Genomic DNA, 22,938 nt, shown 5'->3' on the forward strand with positions numbered 1-22,938 from the left:
ACTTAGTGAGACCTGGTCTCCAAAAAAAAAAAAAAAAAAAAAAAATTGGTGGGGAGAGTATTCAGTTCCTTAGTGTTAGAGTGCTTCTGGGTTCCCTAGTACACCAAAGAAAATAAGAAAAGTGACTTAGGAAGATGTGCATTTTGTATAAAAAGCAGCAAACTTCTAAGTGTAGAAAAAAATGTAAAATGAGTGTAAAAGAATGTAAAATACCTCATTAATTTTTATAATGATGACATGTAAAAATGATATTTTGTATATATTGGGCTAAATAAAATATATTGACAAAATTAGCTTTACTAGCTCCTTTTTTATGATTTTTTAAAAAAAATGTGGCTACTAGAAAAATTAAAGTTATGTAGGTAGCTTGCATTATATTTCTATCAGGCAGAGTTCCTCTAGAAATTCACACTCATTCATTTAGTCCATCAACAAATAGTTTTGAGTTGTGTTCTGTGTGTTGAGTGTGGGGCCAAGGGATGAGAACCTGCCATGAACACAGTTCCTGCACTTACAAAACAAGTGCACTCACCATAGATCAAAAGAGATTGAAAAAAACAGAACTAGACTCCTGGTATCTAAAAGCAGGGGGTATTTAATCAGGAGTATCCTGGGCTATTAGTGCTACTGGAGTTAGAAGCCAGCCCTATATAACTTAGCACCTAACCCCTATCGTTTTAAGCAAAATAGGTGTTGATAATAATGGCCATTCTCGAGTCACTTAGAAAAGGTGACATGCTATAGGTTCTGTTCTAGTCTGGTTTTGTACTGTGGCTACCCACATGCGTATATGATCTTCCTCACTAGAATTAGAGACTTCCAAGGGCAGCTACAATGTTTTTCAACTTTGGTTTCACTCTTGTTTCCCATACAGATAGTGCTAAGTACCTATGGAATTGAAGTATGTCATATGTGTTCATTTGAGAAGGCAATTAGGAATATAATATAATTTAGAAAGAGTTCTGCTCCAAGTGCCTAAAAAATAAAACCTTGGCACTTAAACTACTAAACTTCAATTTTTTTTTTTTTTAATGTCCTCTTGGGCTGGGGTTGTAGCTCACTGGTAGAGTGTTTGCTTCACACACGTGAGGCCCTGGGTTCAATCTTCAGTACCACATAGAAATAAATAAATAAAAATAAAGATATTGTCCATCTACAACTAACAAAAATTAAAAAAAAAAATGTCCTCTTGGGCTGGGATGTAGTTCAGTTGTAGACAGCTTGCCTGATGTGTGAGGCCCTGTGCAAAATTCCCAGTACCAAAAAAAAAAAAAAAAAAAGTTCTCTTTCAGAATATAAACTAACGCCCACCTAATAAGCAAAAAGTTCTGTAATATCCAAGCTAAATTCTTTCTCATGACCACCAAAATTAAAAAGTGCATTTGAGGTGCCATCTGGGTAATACTACTTGATCAAGTTCACAATTATGCATTTTTCTTCTTCCTTAAAGTTTCTTGGGTATTTTATAACATCTTAAATTGTCTATAACAATACAAGTTGCAAAGGGAAATATTTTGCTTGCAATTCTCATTCCATCTGTAGTAACAGTCAAAATCATCAGTCATATTAAAAATATATAATTTAATTCTCAAATAATAACTTTGTTCATCTTTCTCCTAAAGTACAGGGTCACATGAATTCAATGCTGAATATATTCTGTAGCAAAGAGCAAAATGTTCTGAAACAAAAGCAGAAATATTATCTTTTTTAGAAAAAAGTACACTTGGTCCCAGAGAGGGAAAAAAGCAAGCAAGCAAGAAGAAGCATAAGGGTTGGGGGGGAAGCTAAATGTTATAGAATTGCTTCCATTTACGTGAAAGCATTCTCAGCGATTCTTGGCTGAGGGCAGAGTACCATGTATCCTAAATCAGTGCTTTGAGTGTGTTCCTCCAAAAATGCATGTTTAAATTAACAGGAACAATGAAGCAAAAATAACTATACAATAATGAGTCCAGCATTACTGAATGTATAACAATTTCATGAATAATCTATTCCCAAATTTCTAATCATCATAATATGCAGATTTTGAGTAAGTCTCTACCTCATGGACTTATTGAAAATGTTCTGTGCTTCGATGAGTTCATCCTCCCTTCCCATGAAGCGGGGACTAGTAAAGTTCACTTAGAACAGGCTGCTGGGAAACTTTTCCACTTTTTCTTGTGCAATTTGAGTTTCTCTTATAGATTCAAATTCAGGCGAGAGGAAATCACTTCTTGGTTGGACAGGGACTGACCACTCAGTCGGCCATGCTGCTTAAGCTTGCTTTTGTACATCGTGAAAATACACTTCAATAAATACAGTCAGCCCTGATTACCCGCCCTCTCACCCCACACAACCCCCTGGTATGGCCAAAGTCTAGTCAGAATGCATTTGGGTATAATTCTATGGTCTCTTGACTCCTGAAGTTTCCAGAGCGCTGCCCGGCATGGAGTGTGCACCAATCCTGAGTGGCAGCTGTCTGGTTCTAAGTACTAGCGAGTCCTTCTCCAGGTCTCTGGGCCTCAGTTTCCATGGGTGAAGATGGCTTTTCTTAGCTGCCCTGTGACAACTGGGTTTCACATTTTCTGAAACTAGATCTGTGGAAGGAGTCCCTGAAATTAAGAAGTGGGGTAGAGGGGAGAACATAGAAAAAAAAAAAAAGATAAATTAGCCTTTTAAGTAGAGGGAGAGGGAGGAAATCTCCCACCAGAAAAGGACATGGATCCTGGGGAACTTGTAAATAAGTGAAGGTCCTGAGATCCCCTTCGCACTGGGTGCTAAGAAAGACACCAACACAGGCCACACTCAGACCTGGGAAGCCCACTGGCACTGATACAAGGTCAAAACGGAGGGTGACGGGCAGGCAAGGGGAAGGTCCGTGGCTCACACTCTAGGCTGCTTTGATTCCTGGCCCCCCTCCCACCTTGGGAGCTGTGCAGCTCAACAAGAGCAGCGGAGCATGCTGGGGGGCTGCCCACCAAGCCTCTGTCGTCCCCCAGGAAAAGCCCTCCTCTGCCCCATTCTTACCTCTTTTGACTCTCAACTCTGAATATGGGCTTGTAGAGTTCTGGGATCTTCCGCTCAATCATTGGCCTGAGGTTCTCTTTCAGCTTGTTATAGTTCTTTTTGAGTTCTTGCTGATACTCCCTCTGGTCTGCTGTGATGAGACGCTTGTTTTTCTCTACGGCCTCGCCGCATCTGAGATGGAAATATCAGAGTGGGAGAAAAAAAAATGAGGTTTTATTTCATAAGAAATTCAGGGGTGATGTCTGTGTTGAACATTTCTTGAGTACCTCTAAGAGTGTTTGCAAACCTGGAGGCCTACCAGGATTCTGTGTGGAGCTCTTTAAAATGCAGATTTCTGGGCCCCACTTCAGACTTCATGAATCAGACGGTTTGAAGGATAACATCCAGGAAACTCTGTGTTTTGGGGAAGTTGCCCAGGGGTATCAAGGACTCCTGAGCCAGAACTGTGAACCTCCGCCTTGATATGTGGTAAACACTATGCAAGGAGTTTTGTATACATTACAGGTTTAATTTTCTCTGAAGCTCAGAACATGTTAAGATGCCTGCCAAGATGGCATTGTGAGGAACTGCTAGGCTTATTAAAAAAAACTCAGTGTGCTGGGTGTGGGGGCACATGCCTATAATCCCAGCAAGTCCGGAGGCTGAGGCAGGAGGATGGCAAGTTTGAGGCCAGCCTCAGCAACTTAGCCAGGCCCTCAGCTTCTTAGAGAGACTCTGTCTCAAAATAAAAAAATAAAAAGGGCTTGGGATATAGCTCAGTGGTAAAGCACCCTTGTGTTTTCAATCTCCAGTACCAAACATAAAATAAAATAAAAGAGAGGGGAAAAAAAAAAAGAAAAATAGAAATTGAAATTATAGGCTTGTATCACATATGGGTATGAGTTATAAATTCCCATTCCTTCCTTATGAATGTTCCAAAGTGAGAAATTATGATAAAAAACAAACAAACAAACCTGTGATTACTGAAATCCCTCAGCCTCTGAAACCTATGTGAAGTTACACTGGAGGAACACTTTCTCAATCAGGGTGCATGAGCTACCCATGGAAAGAGTGACTCCTGCCAAAGATGAGCTCATAATAGAAAATTATAATGAGGAAAATTACAATATGAGGAAACTAACCAGGATGGGAGAATGCACAGACATGGCAAAGAGAATTAGCCCAATAAGAATTAGAGATAATAAAAGAATGTAAAAAAAACTAGTTAGCATAAAGAAATAGTTAAAGGTACAAAATCCAAGACAAAAAAAAAAAAAAAAATCAACTAGCCAAATAATGAAAAGCCCAAAACAAAACCAAACACACAGGAAACCTGAAAAAAAGAGACTAGGAAATTTTCAAGAGAACCAAATAGAACCCCTAGATATAAGAATGAATCTCTAGCTGGTCCCAGTGGTGCACGCCTGTAATCCCAGCAGGTCAGGAGGCTGAGGCAGGAGGATCAAGAGTTCAAAGCCAGCCTTGGCAACTTAGTGAGACTTTAAGCAACTTAGTAAGACCCTGTCTCTAAATAAAATATTAAAAGGGCTGGGGATGTGGCTCACTGTTAAGCGCCTGTGGGTATAATACCTGGTACCAAAAGAAAGAGAGAGAGAGAGAGAGAGAGAGAGAGAAAGAGGAAAAAAAGATAAAATAGATAAAACCCTCAATAAACAGGTTGAAAAACAGACTAGACAAAACTAGAGAACTAATGAAATATGTGACATATCTATAGATGTCACCAGAGAGATAATGAGACATGAAGATGTAATGGAGAGGCCAAACCCACATTTAATAGAATCTCCAATGGAAGGGAAAATGAGGGAGAGACAATATTCAAAGAGATAATGGAAGATGATTTCTAGAGTTAAAAACAGATGAAAATCTTCTAATGAACAAAACCAGATCTATGCCTGACCCCATCACGACAAAACCGCAGAGCATTAAAGACACAGAAAAATCTTTAAAACTCATAGTGGTTGTCTGACTTGTGGATTGTTAGACTTAGTTTCCACAGTCTTCCACACAGTATGCTACTTACCAAAAAAGAAAATCATGCAATTTAAATATGATAAAGTCGAATTGCCTTTTGTTTTATACCGTTCTATCCAAGGGGACTTATAAATCAATAATCCCTAAAGGGACAAAGTAATGGTTGTAACTGAACTGTCATGTAATAATTAGTAATAATTCTATTGTTTTCAAATGAATGAGGTTCAATATGATCAATATGTTGTATTTTCCTAATAATGGTGTTAGATTTGGCATGCCCCAGTGCTGTTACCAGATACCCCTATAAACACCGAACAAAGTTTCAGGAAGACAGTCAAAGATAAAGAAAGTGTCACACAGCTTTGAGGCAAGGGAAGGCCACCTGGCCCCTGGGAAAATTTAACCTAAGACCACAGCTTCATCATGCAAATAGCCTGCTACACAAGAAGGAACTGACTTAATTGAAACCAAAAGAACTCCCTTAACTGGATTTTCACCTATCTTTTAAGTTTGACATTAATTGAAGCAAATTGTAGGATACCAAAGAGTTATTTATCAAAGGCTTTAGGGAAGACCTGGGAGGGAGGTTATATAGCCTTTGAATCCTGAGAAATCCATATCACCCCTTATTATTTTTTTATTGCTCCTTAACTAACAGTTATGAGCTACCACCATGTGTGAAAGAAAATCAGCCTCAGGATGACTTCAAGGCCAAGGTTAGCAACACTGGCAGACTCCAAGAGACGGGACAAGGTCTGCAGGAGGTAACTGCTAATTTGTGGATGTCTACTGTAACAAGTTTGTCAGAATTAACCCTCCGTATTCTTTGTTTGTAGTAGTAACAGCAAGCTAACATATATGATTCCTACCCTGTGTCCTAGACTGGGTTCAATGTTTTATATGCAGACAGGACTAGGGTTGAAACCAACTCTACTCATTAGCAGCATGAACCACTGACATCTTCAATTTTATCAGGATGGAAAATGGGGATAGAATCTTTTATAATCTCCTAGGATTGTTGGGAGAGTTAAAGAAGATGTGAGGATAAGGTAGATTCGTGCTTCCATAGTGTGGCAGAGTGTCTTTTCCAAAAATGGCCACAGGAATACACTGTTCTAGAACTTTGCCCATTTCCTGCTTCAAGAGGTGGATGATCCTGTATGGCTGCCTCTGTGTGCAGAATGTGGTGGAAGTGATGCTGTGTGACTGGAGGAAAAGGCAATGTGGCTTCCCTTCCTCCCTCCCTATCTAGACACATGCCACAGGACTGAGCCATCCTGTGAAGAGTCCAATCAACTGCAACTGCCAACGCTGGAAAGGAGGATGGGAGAAGGTAGAGGGAGGAGAAGCGGCTGTTGGAGTACCTCAGCCCGATACCACACAGGAGAGAGGAAGCCACCTGCCACTCAAGCCCCAGCCACTGATGGCAACTGAGACACTCAGAGCAAGAACCTTCCACTAAGCCCAGAGCCACACACAGCAATTACAAGTTAGTGCTGTTGTTTTCAGCTGCTAAGCTTTGGGTACTCTGTCACATGGCAACAGAGAAACATGGTGTTTTGCAATATTAATAGCTAGATTTAAAATATCGATTTTATATAGTGATATTACTTTATATTTCAACAACTTTTATAATTTGTAAAAATGTATATTTGCTATATATATTTTTTTCTTTTTACCATTTGGGTTATATCCTCCAGGATCTTTTACTAAAATTAAAATAATTTCTATTATGTTATTTTAAATCCATAAACTAAAGAAGACTATGCACTAAATTTCCCTCTTAGAGAATAGCCGTATCTCTTGGGAAATGCACACAGGATCATGAAACGATGTATGGTGCAAACGATTTTGTAAAAACAGTCTTATCTGTGACATTTTCATTCGGTCCACAGACTCCTGAGCTGTGCTGCTCTCACTTGGGGATGTCCATTGAAGACACTCTGTGCCTCTTCCCTTCCTTGGTAAGCTTCCTGAACCCAGCATTTTCTAAAAATGAATGTGCTCAGGGTTTTCCAGCTGTCACAGTCCTACAGAAGCCAGGTTGGTGGGGACTAGAAAGGGAAGCAAATTGGTTCTCCATAAGGTGGTTGCCAACTCTCTGGGGTCACCATACAAGGAGTCAGCTGTCTCCTGCATAGAGGATGGTCCCTGGCCCTCTCTGCCCCCTTCCTCTGTAATGCTCCTTCAGCACAGCCCAGGCATCTGCCCTCCATGTGGCAGAACGTTGCTAGTTGCTTTCCTATTTCCCATTCCCTTTCTTGCTTAGTAACCAAACTCCAGGAAAAGTACCCATCTGGAAAGTTCTGTTTCCTAGCCTCCCTTTCAGGTAGGCATGGCTGATGAGATACAAGATGAAATCGCTTGGAAAATTTTTAAAGAACATTTAAAAATTTTTTGGAAAAAGTTTCATTTTTACGCCCGTATTAGTAATCATGACGATGGCAGCCCTAGCAGCCCAATCATGACCATCAGAATGAGTGTGCTATCCCCAGGATAGCAGGACAGAAGAATGGAGAGAGCCAGGGGGCTCTGATGACTGTTTAAGGCCATTACACAGCTCTGTGTTGATCTCTGGCCTTATTTTATGTGAGAGAAAAATAAGTTTCTTATTTAAGTCATTCTTACTTATATTGTGTTATTAGCAACTGAATGTAATTCCTAGAGGAAGAGCAAATCATCGTAGTTAAGAGGACAGACTCTGGAGCCAGAGTGTTCAACTTCCAATCTTGCTTTGCTTCCTACTGGCTTTGTGACATTAAAACAGTTATCTCACCTCTTGGTGTCTTAGTTTCTTCATCTGTGATGTGAAGATAATACTAGAATACCCCATAAAGTAATGTTGAGATTAAATGAGTTAAAACATATTAAATGCTTAGACAGGAACTGGTGGACACATAGATAAAACCCAGAACGTTCAATGTTGTTTTTAGTATTTTTGCTATTACACCCAACCCCAAACCCACTTGTGCAGTATGACCATGCTGGACTCGCATCCTCACCAACAATGGAAATTTTATATTCCAGTTCCTCTAGTTTATGGTTGGGAAACTAAGATGCAAAGGAGGTAAGTGCCCTGTTGAGTCTCACCTACCTGTGAGAACAACTGGGCAGGACATAAGCCAAAGATCCCGATGCTCTCAGGCCCGTGTGTTTCATCAGCTCCTCTGTATCCTAAGGTACATTATAGAGGCAGATGTCATGGTAGACATTCTCTATATTTCAATCAGATTGAGTCTGTTTCCTATGCAAATTGATCAGTGCCCTGTATTAATTCATTTTATCCTGACACTAACTCTGGAAGATAGCTACTATTATTTTCATTTTACATTTGGGAAAACTGAGGTAAGTTTTCCAAAGTCACACAGCTGGTTAAGTGGAATGGGTATCTGGGTCTTGGCAATCTAGCACAAGTGTCCACACTCTTAACCAACCCCACACATGCTGTCTGGGAAATACTATCATGTCTAACTAAAATCCAGGCGAGTGCCTTGGTATCAAGCTGAAGCGCCTTCCTCTAGAGCCTCGATTTGTAGTCTTTTCCCTTTCTTAGATTCTTCCTGGTAACTAGCAAATCTCCACTTGGGGCCTGGTGAGAAAAAGCTGCTGAAATGAGGGGAGAACCTGGTGGAGATGAGACAAGCTCAGCAGTGGCTCCCACTCCTCCTGCAGCTGCAGTAATATGGGATCCAGAGCTTTTGGGTAACGAAGCATTTTTTTTTTTTAATTCCTTTAAGAATCCTAATCCTGACCTTTCCATGGGGAAAGCTACAGTGGATGTGAGAGTCCCATGAGCACCGCCACCTCCACAGGTTCCATCTCAGTGGCTTTCTCCACCTGCCCCCTGCATTGCGTCTCCCCTATACCCTGACCTGTCTACCCCAGCTGTCAAGGGCAGCCTGGTCCAATGTGAGGCCCATTTAAATTCTCAGTTTAAATCCTGGTTCTGCCTTTTGCTTTCTGTATAATGCAGGGCTAATCACAGCTGCCTTTCTTTGCCTCATTTCCTTTATAAAATGGTCCACGGGGATGAAATGGTGTCATTGTGTGAGCACCTAGCCAAGGACATGCTCCTTCAGCACAGCCCGGAGTCAGTCCTTAGTGTGAAAGGGGTGCACAGCTCAAGGAAGTCACTCTTCCTGTGTGACCCCCTCCCTGCAGATGGGGAAGCACATGACCAAAAGCCCACGATTGTGGGGGCAGGGAGTGGACCCCAGGGCAGACAGGGAGTAGCTGTGGCCTGATTTCCTGCTGTCCCCCTGGAGCCATCTGTACCTCTTCTGGATGAGCCACCCCAGAGGCGCCTACATGGCTGCCTCCCCAGCACAGGTACAGCAGCCCAGTGGCCCACTGTGGGAAGGAGGCTAGGTCAGGGCTATGGGCTTGGGAAGGTGACCCCATCCTGAAAGCAAGAGGGCAGGAGGACCAAAAGCATGTCCAAGGAGGGGAGGGGAGGTGGGATAGGAGAGGAGAAGAGAGTCACACTGCAGCCAAAATGGAGTTTTCTCTTTAAAGTCATTGCAGATGGGATGAGAAAGGGGGAAGAGTCCTGTGTATGTGTGTGTGTGCGTGTGTGAGTGTTTGTGGGGGCGTGCCCACAGGCACATTAGCTATTCCACTTGGTTTTCAGTTTTTTACCTAGCATCTTTAACTCATTAATGCAGTCTCTATGGCCCTGGGAAAATGACAAGTCACTTATACATTCCCATTGTTGACCTGCTTCTGAGCAACCTCTCACGATAAAGATTTGCTTTCCCGCTAAATATTCAGCTCTTTTTCCCTTTACTTTTTTCTCTTCCACCCTCACTATGTGCTCTTGGCTTTCCTTGTACTACTTGGGCAAATCCCTTCTTCTTTTTCTCATAGATCCTAATTCCAGTTTAAAACCATGGCCATTCATCACCCTGTTTTCTGACTCAATAACTGTACCTGTGCAGCAGAGCTCTCTTGGAGAATATCTGAAACACTGTTCTTAAGGGCACCTGTACTGCTATCTTTGATTTAAATATTAAAATAAAATTTAGCCAAGTGCAGTGGGTCACACCTGTAATCTCCATGTGGGAAGGGGCTAGGAGGCTGAGGCAGGAAGATCCCAAGTTCAAAGCCAGACTCAGTGACTTAGCAAGGCTCTCAGTGAGACCTTAGTGAGACCCTATCTCAAAATATAAAAAGGGCTGGGAATGTTGCTCAGTGGTTAAGTCCCCCTAGATTCAATCCCTGGTACAATTTTAAAAAATTAAATCAATTAGTTTTTATAGGAAGAAAAATCCAGATATGTAAGAAGAAAATTTAGAAAGAGTGCAGTGCCTAAAAGGGTCTGGGTGCTTTGGGGAGCCAGGAGGGGACAGAGCATGGCAACTCTTGGCTTCTGAGCTTCTGAGGTGTTCTCTTTTACTTCAGGGAAAGGCAGTAGAGGACAGAGGTCCCACTTGGCAGTCGTGTGAAGGACAGCAGGCCTGGCTGGAGGAGTGCTGGCTGCAGCAGGTCAGCTGCCAGCCTTCTTTGTGGCTGTGTCTGGTTCCGCTACAGCTGAGTCAGAGAGGCCACTGCCAGGTGGCAGCAGAACGAGCCACGTGGACCTGGCAAGGTCATGTTTCCGCTATGAGTTCTGCATCAGTAGGCTCACTTTGGACCTCTCAGAACTCTGGGCTTATTGATCGGCAGCCCAGGTGTGTGGGAAGCTGGAGCTCACTGAAGGGGAAGCCTGAGAGCAATTCAACCCCCACTTCCCATTCCTGTCACCTCTACTCTCCAAAGCAGAGTGGGGAGATGGCAACAAATGCACTTGACAAAACAGTTACTCTGCACGTTGAACAGCTGTAACTTCTTGATTGGAGTCAGAAGCAATAAAGCAGGGGTGGGGGCAGAAGGGAAGGTTTTCACATCTACTGTTTTCTTTTACTTCTTCTCCTTTTTTTAGTACTAGGGATTGAACCCAGAACCTTGCACAGTTCTACCACAAATCCCCATCCAGCTCTTTAAAAATTTTATTACATTTTGAGACGGGGGTCTTGCTAAGTCGCTTAGGGTCTCACTGAGTTGCTGAGACTGAATTTGTAACCCTCCTGCCTCCGCTTTCTGAGTAGCTGGGATTATAGGTGTGCACTACCACAACTGACTTATCTACTACTTACTAAGGGTACAATCTACATAATACCACCGTTCACCTATTTTAAGTGTAGTGTTGGTGAGTTTTAGTGAATTTATACCACCTCACCTCCCACTTTTGATCTATATGAAATAAAGTAGAGGAAAAGTCACCTGGGTTGAGACAGATGAAATGTGAGAGGGCTTGTGGTTCTGACTGCAGCCCCATCCCATTTTTTTTTTTTTTTTTGCTTTGTAAACAATAGTTTTATACAAATATAAAGTTGTGCACCTTCCAAGCTATCACTCCAACAGACATTTACTCAACTAAAACAAACATCTTTAAAAATATTTTAACAATGTACAAATACATTCACAACATAATCTGCTGATTAAAAGACTCCAACAAAGTTTCCAGTACCTACAACAGACTTTATAAATGCCTACAATACTTTGTAGATTGGTTTAGTTTACAGTTAACTATATTTCCTTGTTTAAGAAATATTATTAATACAAATGTATGATTTACAATATTCCCATTATAGCAAGAAAAAAGATTCATAAAATAAAATGTCACTAGGCATTTATTATGCCAAGTATTTAAATGATTATTCTTACTATGACATAAGAATAATATTAATTTAGTACTAAAAGATTTTATTAGTCCAAAGACCACCAAAGAGTCTCCAGGAAGTTCCAAAATAAAAATCTGACTATCCTTTGTATAAAATAAATAGAATAGCAGCAATCCCTGGGTATCCCTAAACATAAACTATAAAGATTCCATTTATTATTTAGGCCTTAAGTATAAAAATAAAAGAAAATCTTAGAAACTAGTTGACACTACCAGCCTGAATTTGGTTTTCACTTGTGCATGTCTAAGGTAAGCAATTTCAACATGAAGTATATATTTAAAATTAACAATTTTTTCTAACTTTTTAACTCATACACAAGCCAAGTGCTTACTCTTAATCATGGAATCAACTTACTTCTGAAAATAATCTATAGAAATAGTATGTAAACACACATACCTTTGAGATAGACTAAGAATATCCTATATTCTATGGATCAAAATGCAAATATCTCTGTAACATATGTCAACTAACACATTAATTTGGGATATACTGATATATTACTATATGCATACATATGTACACCATAAAATAAATTCTGACAATGTTTCTAGTGATATCATCATACTTCCCAGCCTCAACTACTAGAAAAAGAAAATAAAAACTTTGTTTAAAAAAAGAAAACAGTTTTCATAGTAACTTTGTAAGTGAAAACAAAACAAACAAACAAAAAAACAATGTTTCTCTATGCAACTGGACTGAGCTCTAAACAGTTCATAATCAAGAATCTCTTCGCCCATTCCCCAATATCACAGAGAACATAAGCTTTCTCTCTGTTCATTTCAGTGTTTTTTTTAAAAACTGGTTTCAAAGATACGAGATAGCCATGCTGGTTAAATTCTTTCAGCTGCCCGCTTTGCACCTGATGTAACCATACAGGTTGGCACCCTGTAGTACCACACCCATGATAACCACAGCCAACCACTTCACTCTGAAGGAGAAGAGAGCACTAAAGGCAAATATCACCTACAGCACTGGACAGGCAATTAGTCCTAACCAAGAGATTCTTGATTCAGCCTCTGAAACAGTTTTATTCTCCTGAGGAGATGCCTTTCTGGACTCAAACACCCAATGATTCTTTCCATCATTATCAATATGATTCCACCACCGGAGGCCTACCATCAGTTTACCTGTCACTGCCCAAAAGTCACATGACAACAACAAGATAATTGTCACCATACAGGCAATAAAGCTGCTGCTGAGCAATTCACAGAGAAGGTAGACTATAATGGCACTGACTCGGAAGAACAAATGGAGAAATAATGCCACTTGATGTCGGATTTTGGATTTTCTTGGTCTATCAGTTGTCTCTTCTTCTGCATCAAGCAATGAAACATCTTCAGTGTCATCATTGCTGTCCTGAGACAACATGGTAACCCTGTGCCAGCCCCACTTCAGCTTGTCCCATTTTTATTGGGACTTCGTCTCCCCATACATGTGGCAGGAAGCCGTGCTCAGGGTTTGCTGATGTTGGTTGGAGGAGTAGCAGTTTGAGCACATTTACTTTTTTGAAGGGAAGATGGGGAAGGAAAAAGAGGCCAGTGACAATAGAGATGGCCTGAGGGATTTAACTGGGGAGGGTAAAAATGTGAAAGGGATGCAATCAAGCAAACTCTACAGCCTCTCTTATTCAGTCTCATCCATACAGCTGTAGCATCAGCACCTGGGAATTGATCAGAAGTGCAGACTCAAGCCCCAGTCTCAGACCTACTAAATCAGGATCTGTGTTTTGACAAGACCAGGTGCTGTGTAGTGCAGGGAAGTTTGGGAAGCACTGATGGTCTCCTGGCATTCCCAGAACAATGCCACAGGCCAAGGGCAGCCAGGAAAGTGGGCATACAGTCTGGTCTCATCAGGATGGGAATCATCACTGAGAGGGGTGGAGAATAGCATTTCAAATGGTGAATTCAATTTTAAAAATTCAGCTTTTTGGGGGGTAGGGAGTACCAGGGATTGAACTCAGGGGCCCTTGACCACTGAGCCACATCCTCAGCCCTATTTTATATTTTATTTAGAGACAGGGTCTCACTGAGTTGCTTAGCATCTTTCCGTTGCTGAGGCTGGCTTTGAACTCAAGATCCTCCTGCCTCAGCCTCCCAGGCTGCTGGGATTATAGACATATGCCACCGTGCCCAGCCCCAAATTTAGCATTTTTTGCAGGCCATATTGGGAGAAAGATAACATCTCCCAAAACTAAATATATAACTTCATTAAAGGACCATTTCTAGAAAACCCCATTGTCTTTTGTGTCTCTTGCCTGAGACTAGTTTTTCTCAGCTCCATTTGTAGTAACTTTTTCTGGGGCTGGGAGCTAATTAGGTATGTGAGTTCAATAAGGATTTCTTAGATACATTTAACCAGGTGGAGTCCCGGAGATGATCACACCCACAAGATATTAGATTGAAGATGTAGTGCAGGAAATCAGTTTGAACTATAAGCAAAAGGAAAACCACTTCTTCCCTAATAAGCTTCCCTTTACATTTAAACTGTATGCAAAGTCCTGTTTACTAATATTGTCGCCTCTCTGATCTTTGCTTCCTGTCCTGGCAGGCTTTCAAGAACATGCTGCTCTAGCAGGACTGAGAGGAGCCCAGAAGCACCGTCGGCATTCCTGACTCCAAGTCTTGCGGTCATGATGGTCCAATTACCAGTAATGGCTTCCTCTTCCCTCTACCCCCTTTCTTCCAGACAGATATTCAAGACAAGGTTTAAGTGGAGTTTTTCCACAAAGCCTGTTCTAATCACTCCATTCTGTGGTGGACCTGCCTTTTCTGATCTCTGTAGTCCTACATTTAGAACACTTAGCGTTCTTAGTGCAGGCTGCTTTGTGTTGTTATTCGACTGTGTGGAGGTGTGGACGGTCATCAAGAACAGATGCTCCCTGCTCTTGTTCCCCTAATATCATACCTGGGTCACAGAAAGTACTCATTAAAGATTTCACAGGTCAGGAGTCCAGAGAGCCCTGGACCACTGCAACCTTTGAAGCCATATTTCCAACCTCAGCATCCTGATGAGTTTTCAATGAATTTAACGAACTTTAACTTTTGGCCTCTCTTCTCCTCATTCTGTCAGGTAAGCTTATTCCTATCCTTTATATTCTATGGTGTTAGTCAGCTTCTTGTTTCTGTGACAAAAATACCTGACAAGAACAATTTAGAGGAGGAAAAGTTTATTTTGAGCTCATAGTTTCAGAGGGTTAGTCTATGGTTGACTGACCCCATTGTTCTGGGCCCAAGGTGAGGGACAACATCATGGTGGCCAGGAAGCAGAGAGAGCAAGAGAAAAAAGGTCACAGGGAAGATGAACCCTTCCAGGTCACATTCCAAGTGACCCACCTCCTCCAGCCATGTCCCACCTGCCTACAGTTATCACCCAGTTTGTCCATATTCAAATTAAGATGGAGTGATAAGGTTATGGTTCCCCTAATCCAACCATTTCTCCTTGAACATTCCTACATTAATACAGGAGCTCTTAGGAGACACTTCATATCCAAATCACAACTGCTGCTCTAAGATTCTAGATAAAAAAAAAAAACATTGGCATACATTTTTCTGACGTCCTTTTCTCTTGTAGGTGAAATGCCATCACATCCTTCCTAGTAATTCTTTTAAGGTCTCAGAGATGCAATACACCTGTCTATATTCTAAGAGATTCCAAGACTGTGCCAAGACCTATTTCCTGTCCAGGCTGACCCAGCTGCTCTGGAAGCCAGTTCCACTGCAGAATTTAGAAGCAGAGATGAGGCCTGTGTGATAAGGGGAAGTGTCTTCAGGATGACACTTTTGCAGCTTGAGAACCTTACCTTTACCTCTCAATTTGAGGCAGTATCTCTTTCTCAGTTTTTAAAAAGTTATGTATGATTTGGGAAATTACAAAAATTGTCAATGCTAAGAACTTCTGGGACTCCAATGCATCAGTGGACTATCAGAACATCGGTGGAAATGTGGACTATTCAGATGCAGAATACCTGGTTTGAACTCAACTCAGAACTCAATGCAGAATACCTGGTTTGAACTCAACTCAGCCTATGGCTATGTGACTGTAAGTGAAATCACATCCCATCTCTGAATCTCTGATTCCTCTTTTGTAAAATGAGGATGATGATGTACCTGTTTTACACTGTGATTGTGAAGCATACATGACATTGCAGACATAAAATGGCACTTCACAGTTTAAGTATAAATTACTTATTAGTAGTAGATGTAGTACTGCTCTACTGCAGTGGTTCTCAAACTTCAGCGCACATCAGCATCACCCAGTAGGACTTTTTAAAATATATGCTTTATTTCATTTAAATATTTTTATGTGGTGCTGAGGATTGGACCCAGTGCCTCACATGTGCTAGGCAAGTGCTCTACCACTGAACCACAACTCCAGTCCCCAGCAGAACTTTTAATGCAGAAATTGCTGGAACCTACCCCAGAGTATGGGATTGGGTAAGTGAGAGGTGCCTGAGACTCCTTCCTTCCTCCCTCCCTCCCTCTCTCCCTCCCTTCCTTCCTTCCCTCCCTTCCTCCCTCCCTCCCTCCCTTTCTATATTTGCAGTGCTGGAGATTAAGCCCAGAGTCTTGTGCATGCTAGGTAAATGTTCTACCACTGAGCTATACCTCCAGCACCATTTTATCTTTTTAGTAGGTTCTCAAGTGATACTAAAGATGTGGTATGGGGAACACATTTAGAGAACCACTGCTGTTCTGAAATTCCCACCCATTTCCATTCTTACCGCATTATGAATTCCTTAAAGCATAACCTCAACTTGTTGTGATGTCGATAGAGTTTTGGGTCAGCTGGAATTTCGGCCAAGAACACTTGGGCTACTTCCAGTGGTCCCTGATGGAAAAAAGTAAGAAAACAATATTGATATTGGAAAGAAAATTACATTATTTGGAGAAAATGTTGGAGTGGCTTCTTAGTTTTAACATTTAATTTTGTAGTTGGTTTGACTAAAACAAAAAGTCAAGGAAGGTCTTGAGCTTCTCAGGTAACTCTGATTCCTTAGGAGGAATCCTAAGTTTTAGGAGAATACTCACAGGTATAAACAGGCTTTCCTTGATACATAAAGGTAAAGCAAATGCATCAAAAGTTATGTGCTTCCAGTTTTTCTAAAAATTGCCTTATCTCTCTGCTCATACCCACTTATCTGGTTACCCTAGTGTTGACATCATTTTGCACAAGTGCCAGCTAGAGTTGGAGAGCTGTACAGTACTCAGATAGTCCGTGGCTGTGGGTTTACCGAGTCTTCTATTTTCATCAAAGGATGGGCACTTACAAAAACAAAATCTTCCTAATTATTTTCTGATCTTGGAAAGGTAACAGTCATTTCTCCTCTAGTTGTTTCGGCTCTCTTGATGTTAAGTGGACTCAGAATTTTGCTATGAATCCTCAGATGGAGAATGTGTTCAGTGAGTAAAGAATCACGATGTGCCTTGAATTTCTGAGTGTGGAGGGTGGGACAAGGGAGCATCTAGAACTGACATTAAGGGGGCCCACTGAATAGAGAGTTCTAGGCTAGTACCTCCCTCCATTTGAGACAGGCTTAGTCCCATGCTGAGTTTAGGAATTAGAATTCTAAGAAGTCTGAGAAGGTCTAGTCGGGTCTGAAGTGACCTAAGGAGCCTGATTCCCAGGAACGCCTTACTGTCAAGGCCCTTGGCCTGTCAGTTCATATGGTGACTGATCCAGGAGCTGGATGGTCTAAGCCTTTGCTCCTCTCTCCTTCAGGTTGTCCTGAAACAACCTTGCCTACACAGGGCATGACGAAGCTCTCTTCAACAGGACCCCACTCCTGGATCATATTGCCAGGTCTGGCCCTGATGTGGCGTTCCTTAAACCCGGTCCGCTTATCTCTAGGATTTCTTTTCTACCTTAAGTTGTTAAACAACAAAAAAAAAGAGGCCTCCTAAAAGTCTTCTAAACCACAGAGTGTTCAGTTTAAATTTAGAAACATTGTTTGTACGTTGATCAGACTTATCAACCCCAAGGAAGGAGGTAGACACCACAACCAAAACACTGAGAACTAGAGGAGCTGCCGCCAGCTTGCCTGTTACCTGATTTACAGTGGCTCCTACAGAGCCTTGAAGCACCATCTGAAGCATCTTCGCATCAGGGGGCTCCTGGTTAATGGCCACTGCTAACTGCAGGGTCTTCTTCTTCATGTCTTCAATGGCAACTTCCATTGGAGTCAAAACAAACTGAGCATAAGACACAAATGTGGGGAAGTTACTGTCTGATCTCACAAGCCATGAACAAACCTGGAGCTATAACAGAGAGGGCACCTGGATTTGCAGAAGCAGCGAAGACTTTCTGAGTAATCTTAATAGGTTTAAATGAAGGAAGGACCTAACGTGTCCAGAGTACTTACCATGTTCCAGGAACTTTATATACATTTAAAATTTATTCTTTTAAACAATTTTCCCATTCTGTCCATTTTATACTCAAAGGGGGATTTATAGGCTTAAGTTCTATAAAACGACACAGGCAGTCAATAGCAAGGTCCTATTATGTCTGCATTCATATGTTCTTTCCATTCTGATCCTGAATGTAATGGGTTAAATCCTATCCCCCAAATTCCTATGTTGAAGTCCTAACCTCCAGTAGCTCTGAATGTGACCCCATTTGGACAGAGGCCTTCAGTGAGGTACTCAAGTTATTTCTGTGCTATGCCTAGAATAATTTAGTGTTCAAAAGTCAAAACAATAAGAAACACAGAATGCCTTCCAAACCCACCTCCTGTTGACTGAGTCCCCAGGTCATGCTCTCTGTGCCCTTTGTGAATCCCCTTCGCTGACACGGTTGTCTTACTCAACATTGGCTGGTGGGCTCAGCCATTGCTGTGCTTGCCCAATGAAGTGGATATTCACAAGCCATCTACTGCTCACCGACTTGATGATGCATGCCTGTTTTACTTGTTATTTTAATGACCTAATCTAATTAAATAAAGCCTAAACTGATGAACTATGGGTGTGGATAGAGAAAGAGTTTTGTTTCTAAGAAAACTGAGCTGAGTGCTTGGGCAAGACAACATGAAAGTGAGCTGTTATAAAAATTCCTGTCATATTAGGTGTGCTCAAGACAACTATAAAAGGCTAGGGGAATAAATCATAAAAATCTAGAAGCTTTCTACTCTCATACTGTTGAACAAGAATCTTTAAGGCCTCATTCTTCTTTACAGAAAATCATGGACAATGCAGTATGGGTGTGGTTTATACAAGAAAGACAATGATGAATTGTGATCAGTGAACCCATAATCAGAGAAGGTTGTGTCACTATATAAAAAAAGATGACATGTATAGGTACATGTAGCTGTTTTAAAGAAAAATAAAATGCTTAAAGCATATAATTTTGAACAATTCTGTGGTTTAAGAACTTTCTTTTTTTCTTTCCTTTTTTTTTTTTTAAACTGGGGATTAAACCCAGGGGTACTTAACTACTGAGCCACATTCCCAGCCCTTTTCATTTTAAGATAGGGTCTTGCTAAATTACATAGGGCCTCGCTAAGTTGCTGAGGCTGGCTTTGAACTAGTATTCCTCCTGCCTCAGCCTCCAGAGTTGCTGGAATTATAGGGCTATGCTACCAAGTCCAGCATTGCGGATTTTTTTTGATCAGTCCTATTAAAACAGGTCAACAGTCTTCTGAACACAGAGGTCTTTTCTGCCAATAAATAGATGAAGAAACTGGGGACAAGTAGCTCGTGCAAAGTCACAGGAAGAAGCGTGGACTAGAAATCAGTTGGTTCACTTGTCTCATGGTCTCTTCCAATAACACGCCACTAACTCCATGGGGTTGCTCACTTAGGCACCTGTCTCCCATAATTAACAAAAAACTATGCCTAAATCATTTATAAGCTTTTAGGTATTAAAAATTTTACATAAAATATTTAAAATTTAAATAATTTATCCCATAGGGATTGGTTCCAGGATACCCATTCCCATACCAAAATCTGACGATGCTCAAGCCCTTCCCATAAAATGGTATAGTCTGTGTACATACTTCCTTACTTTAAACCATCTCTAGATGACTTATAGTACCTAACCCAGTGCAAATGCTATGTAAATAGAGTCAAAGCATATTGTTTAGGGAATAGTGAGGAGAAAAAAGTCTGTTCGTGTTCAGTATAGATGCAATGATTCTCCCCCAGTATTGCAGTCTGTGGTTGGTTGACTGGATGGCTGTGGAGGATATGAAGGGACAACTGTATATACATTTTACTTAAGTACATATTTAAAATAGAAATGAATATTAAACATTGCAATTAAATATGTAAACGTATTTACACTAGAGATATAGCTCTAAAGTATTGAATAGTTAATATAAAACAGGGCTATAAAACACGTACATGCCTAAATGGGATTCCCTGGCATCATGAGGGTATGGCTTAATCATAGTATTGTTGTTGCTTTTTTTTGGGGAAGGGGGTGGCTGGGGATTAAACTCAGGGGCACTCAACCACTCAGCCACACCCCCAGCCCTATTTTGAATTTTATTTAGAGACAGGGTCTCACTGAGTTGCTTAGCACCTCACTTTGAACTTGAGATCCTCCCGACTCAGCCTCCTGAGCTGCTGGGTCAAGCACAGTATTTTAAGTGTGTCCCCCTCTTCATGTTCCACTCCAGCCTTCCTTGAGGGAGTGCTCAGCTGTGTGTGTCCTGGGGGGGGCACCCAGGCCCACTCCTTCATGGTGGCTGTTCCCCTCTGGGCACATTACCTCCTCCTTCTGGATGACGCTAATCCTGGTCTTGATGTAGGGAAAGGCGTGCATGGTGGTCAGGACCGTGTTCCTCCGGTACTGCTCGTGCAGCTCTCCACGAGGCCGTCCCTCGAGGGTGAAGGGGGTGGTGTACATGAACCTCCGCAGGTTGAAATTCTTCTCAAAGTAGGTTACCCTGTCTTTCATCTCATACTCATCAAAGTAAGGCTCCACAAAAGTGATCTGTATGTAGGCCTGGAGGGAGAGGCAAGGGGAAGGAGGAGATGAGCCATTCTGCAAAGAGGATCCAAGACACACCGAAGGGCGTGCTGGAACACAGCGCGTGGAAGCTACTGGGGCTGAGCGCATCAAGGGAGCATTCAGAACCGGCAGCTCCTCCTTTCCACCCCAGGGAAAGAAAGGGCCATGAGGAAGAGGAGAGGAATGTGCCTGTGGGAAGAGTCTGCAACTCCAGCTGCTCTTTCCAAGCAGAGCAGACCCATCCAACAGAAGCCTCAGACTGGAGATTTGCAAACTGCTATTCCTAAGAGCCAAGCTTTATTTTCCAGAGTTACCATGACTGTAACACACTTAGAAAGTGTGCATGGTCACACTAAGAAAACTAATAGTACCAAGTGCTGGCAGGGACCGAGAGCAGCTGAAACTTTCATGCACAGATCAGGGGATGCAGGAGACACAGCCACCCGGCAAAACAGGTTAGCAACTTCTCATATAGTTAATGAACTGGCCCTCAGCCCTGCGATCCCACTTCTACCTACATGGGTGTTCAAGAGAAATGAAAACTTATGGCCACACAAAACCCTGTACAAAAATGTCGATAGTCACATTATTCATCAGACAAAAATAGAAATAAACCAAACCAAAGGGATAAACAAACAGTGGCACAGGAAGAGAGGAGAATAGTATTCATCAGTAGGCAGGACTGAACCAGAACACTATGGATGCACCAGATGGGCCATGCTAAGTGAGAGAAGCCAGCCTCAAAGGGCTATGTGTGATTCCTCATGGGTACTTTTTGGAAGAGACACTGGTACAGAGATGGAATACAGATGAGGGACTGTCAGGGCTGGAAACAGAAAATCACTACAAAGCAGCATGGGGAAATGTTTTGGAGTGATGTATCATGATTGTGACTACACATATCTACGAAACTTAAAGAACTAAAACTAAAACATTGAATTTAACTGTATATGCAACATTTAAACACACTCATATGCATGTGTCCCCACACACACAGTGAAAAAGGTGCTTATTAATTAAGAAAGTATCTTTATTTTTATTTTTTTGTGGTACTGGGGATTGAGCCCTCAGGTGCTCTATCACTGAGTTATATCCCCTGTCCTTTTTATTTTTTTATTTTTGAGGCAGGGTCTTGCTAAGTTGCTGAGGCTAACCTCCATCCAACTTGCCATCCTCCTGCCTCTGCTTCCTGAGTTGTTGGGATTACAGGTGTGCACCACTATGCAGCAGAAAGGCATCTTTAAAAAATAAAGAAAGAAAGAAAAAGAATGGCAGTGGGCACAGATGCTCCAGGGGAGTGGACGGGTGGGGTCACTGACCTCAGACTGTGAATCACTATTTAGTATAATGAAATCTGGTTGTGATTCTGGATTTAGGTTCTCATCCAAGCTCTCATAACCCACCTTGGGGATTTAAGAAGAGGGGAGACGTGGTCCTTGTGTTAGTGGTGAATCTTGAGGTCAGTGGTAATTCTGTATAATTTACACTATGCACAGATTGCTCTGGGCCACTCAGCCAATCCAAGGGCTCCAGATATTTCTGTCTAAAGTGTAGTTCAACTCTTATCACAGTTACTATTTTCAAGTCTAGGCTAGGAATGTATCTTAAATGAGCAAATATTCTGAAAAATGTAGAAGAAAAGCAAACTCTGAAATATGGCTAGTTCCTCCCTATTTGCATCATCTTCATAACATCCCAGAAGACAGAGCTGAGGGAGGAGTCTGGATGGTTCACAGTTCACATACAGTGCTATCAGATGGTGAGTGTCCCCTGTCCCTAGCCCTTTGTAGCACCTGCACTGCATTATTTCCAGCAGCCCAGAACAGCATATGTGCTGTGAAGTGGACTGGGCGGGCAGTTCTCCCCCTGTGGCAAGATAAAGAATATGTTGGCTCTTTGTCCCTGTTTTCTCCACAGAGCTTCAAAAACCCTTGGAATTTCCTGAGTGACAGGAGTCTTTGTTATGCTAATGAGGTGACCAGCCTTGGCCTTATGAATAGCTTCAGGTGGTCACCAAAAAGACCAATCTTATGATCAGACTGCTGGAACTTTGGGCCTGCCTGAGCTCTGAGAAGGGGGAGGGGCTGGACAGTGTGTTTTATCATGTGGCTACTGATTTATTCAAACACACCTATGTCATGAAACCTCAATAAAAACTGGTCACCCAGAGACTCAGTGGAACTTCCTGGCTGGCGAACTCAGTGATGTGCTGGCAGAGTACTGTGCCTGGATTCTACTCAGCAAGGGCACAGAAACTATGTGCTCTATCTCAGACCTTCGCCTATGTGTGCCC

At 41.8% G+C, this 22,938-nt stretch overlaps 2 protein-coding genes across 5 annotated transcripts in view; both read right to left on the minus strand.

Annotated features, from left to right (window-relative positions):
• Window positions 1-1,561: 1,561 nt before the first annotated feature.
• Window positions 1,562-22,938, minus strand: part of Dock8 (dedicator of cytokinesis 8) — a 214,902-nt gene continuing 193,525 nt past the window's right edge. For all 4 annotated transcript variants that reach the window (XM_076846038.1, XM_076846035.1, XM_076846037.1 and 1 more), the window contains 5 exons: window positions 20,403-20,639; window positions 17,744-17,887; window positions 16,420-16,526; window positions 3,007-3,177; window positions 1,562-2,591 (listed from right to left, as the gene is read on the minus strand). In XM_076846038.1, coding sequence (XP_076702153.1) covers window positions 2,531-2,591; window positions 3,007-3,177; window positions 16,420-16,526; window positions 17,744-17,887; window positions 20,403-20,639 — 720 coding nt within the window. In that variant the 3' untranslated portion in view covers window positions 1,562-2,530. The remainder of the gene's footprint in view (window positions 2,592-3,006; window positions 3,178-16,419; window positions 16,527-17,743; window positions 17,888-20,402; window positions 20,640-22,938) is intronic.
• On the minus strand, window positions 12,540-13,067 carry LOC143390958 (Golgi apparatus membrane protein TVP23 homolog B-like). Its single transcript, XM_076843447.1, has 2 exons — window positions 12,747-13,067; window positions 12,540-12,620 (listed from the first exon to the last, which is right to left on the minus strand). Exons 1-2 carry the CDS (start codon window positions 13,065-13,067, stop codon window positions 12,540-12,542), a joined length of 402 nt encoding a protein of 133 aa, XP_076699562.1.

Source organism: Callospermophilus lateralis, chromosome 2 (assembly GCF_048772815.1).
Source record: "Callospermophilus lateralis isolate mCalLat2 chromosome 2, mCalLat2.hap1, whole genome shotgun sequence".
NCBI lineage: Eukaryota > Metazoa > Chordata > Mammalia > Rodentia > Sciuridae > Callospermophilus > Callospermophilus lateralis.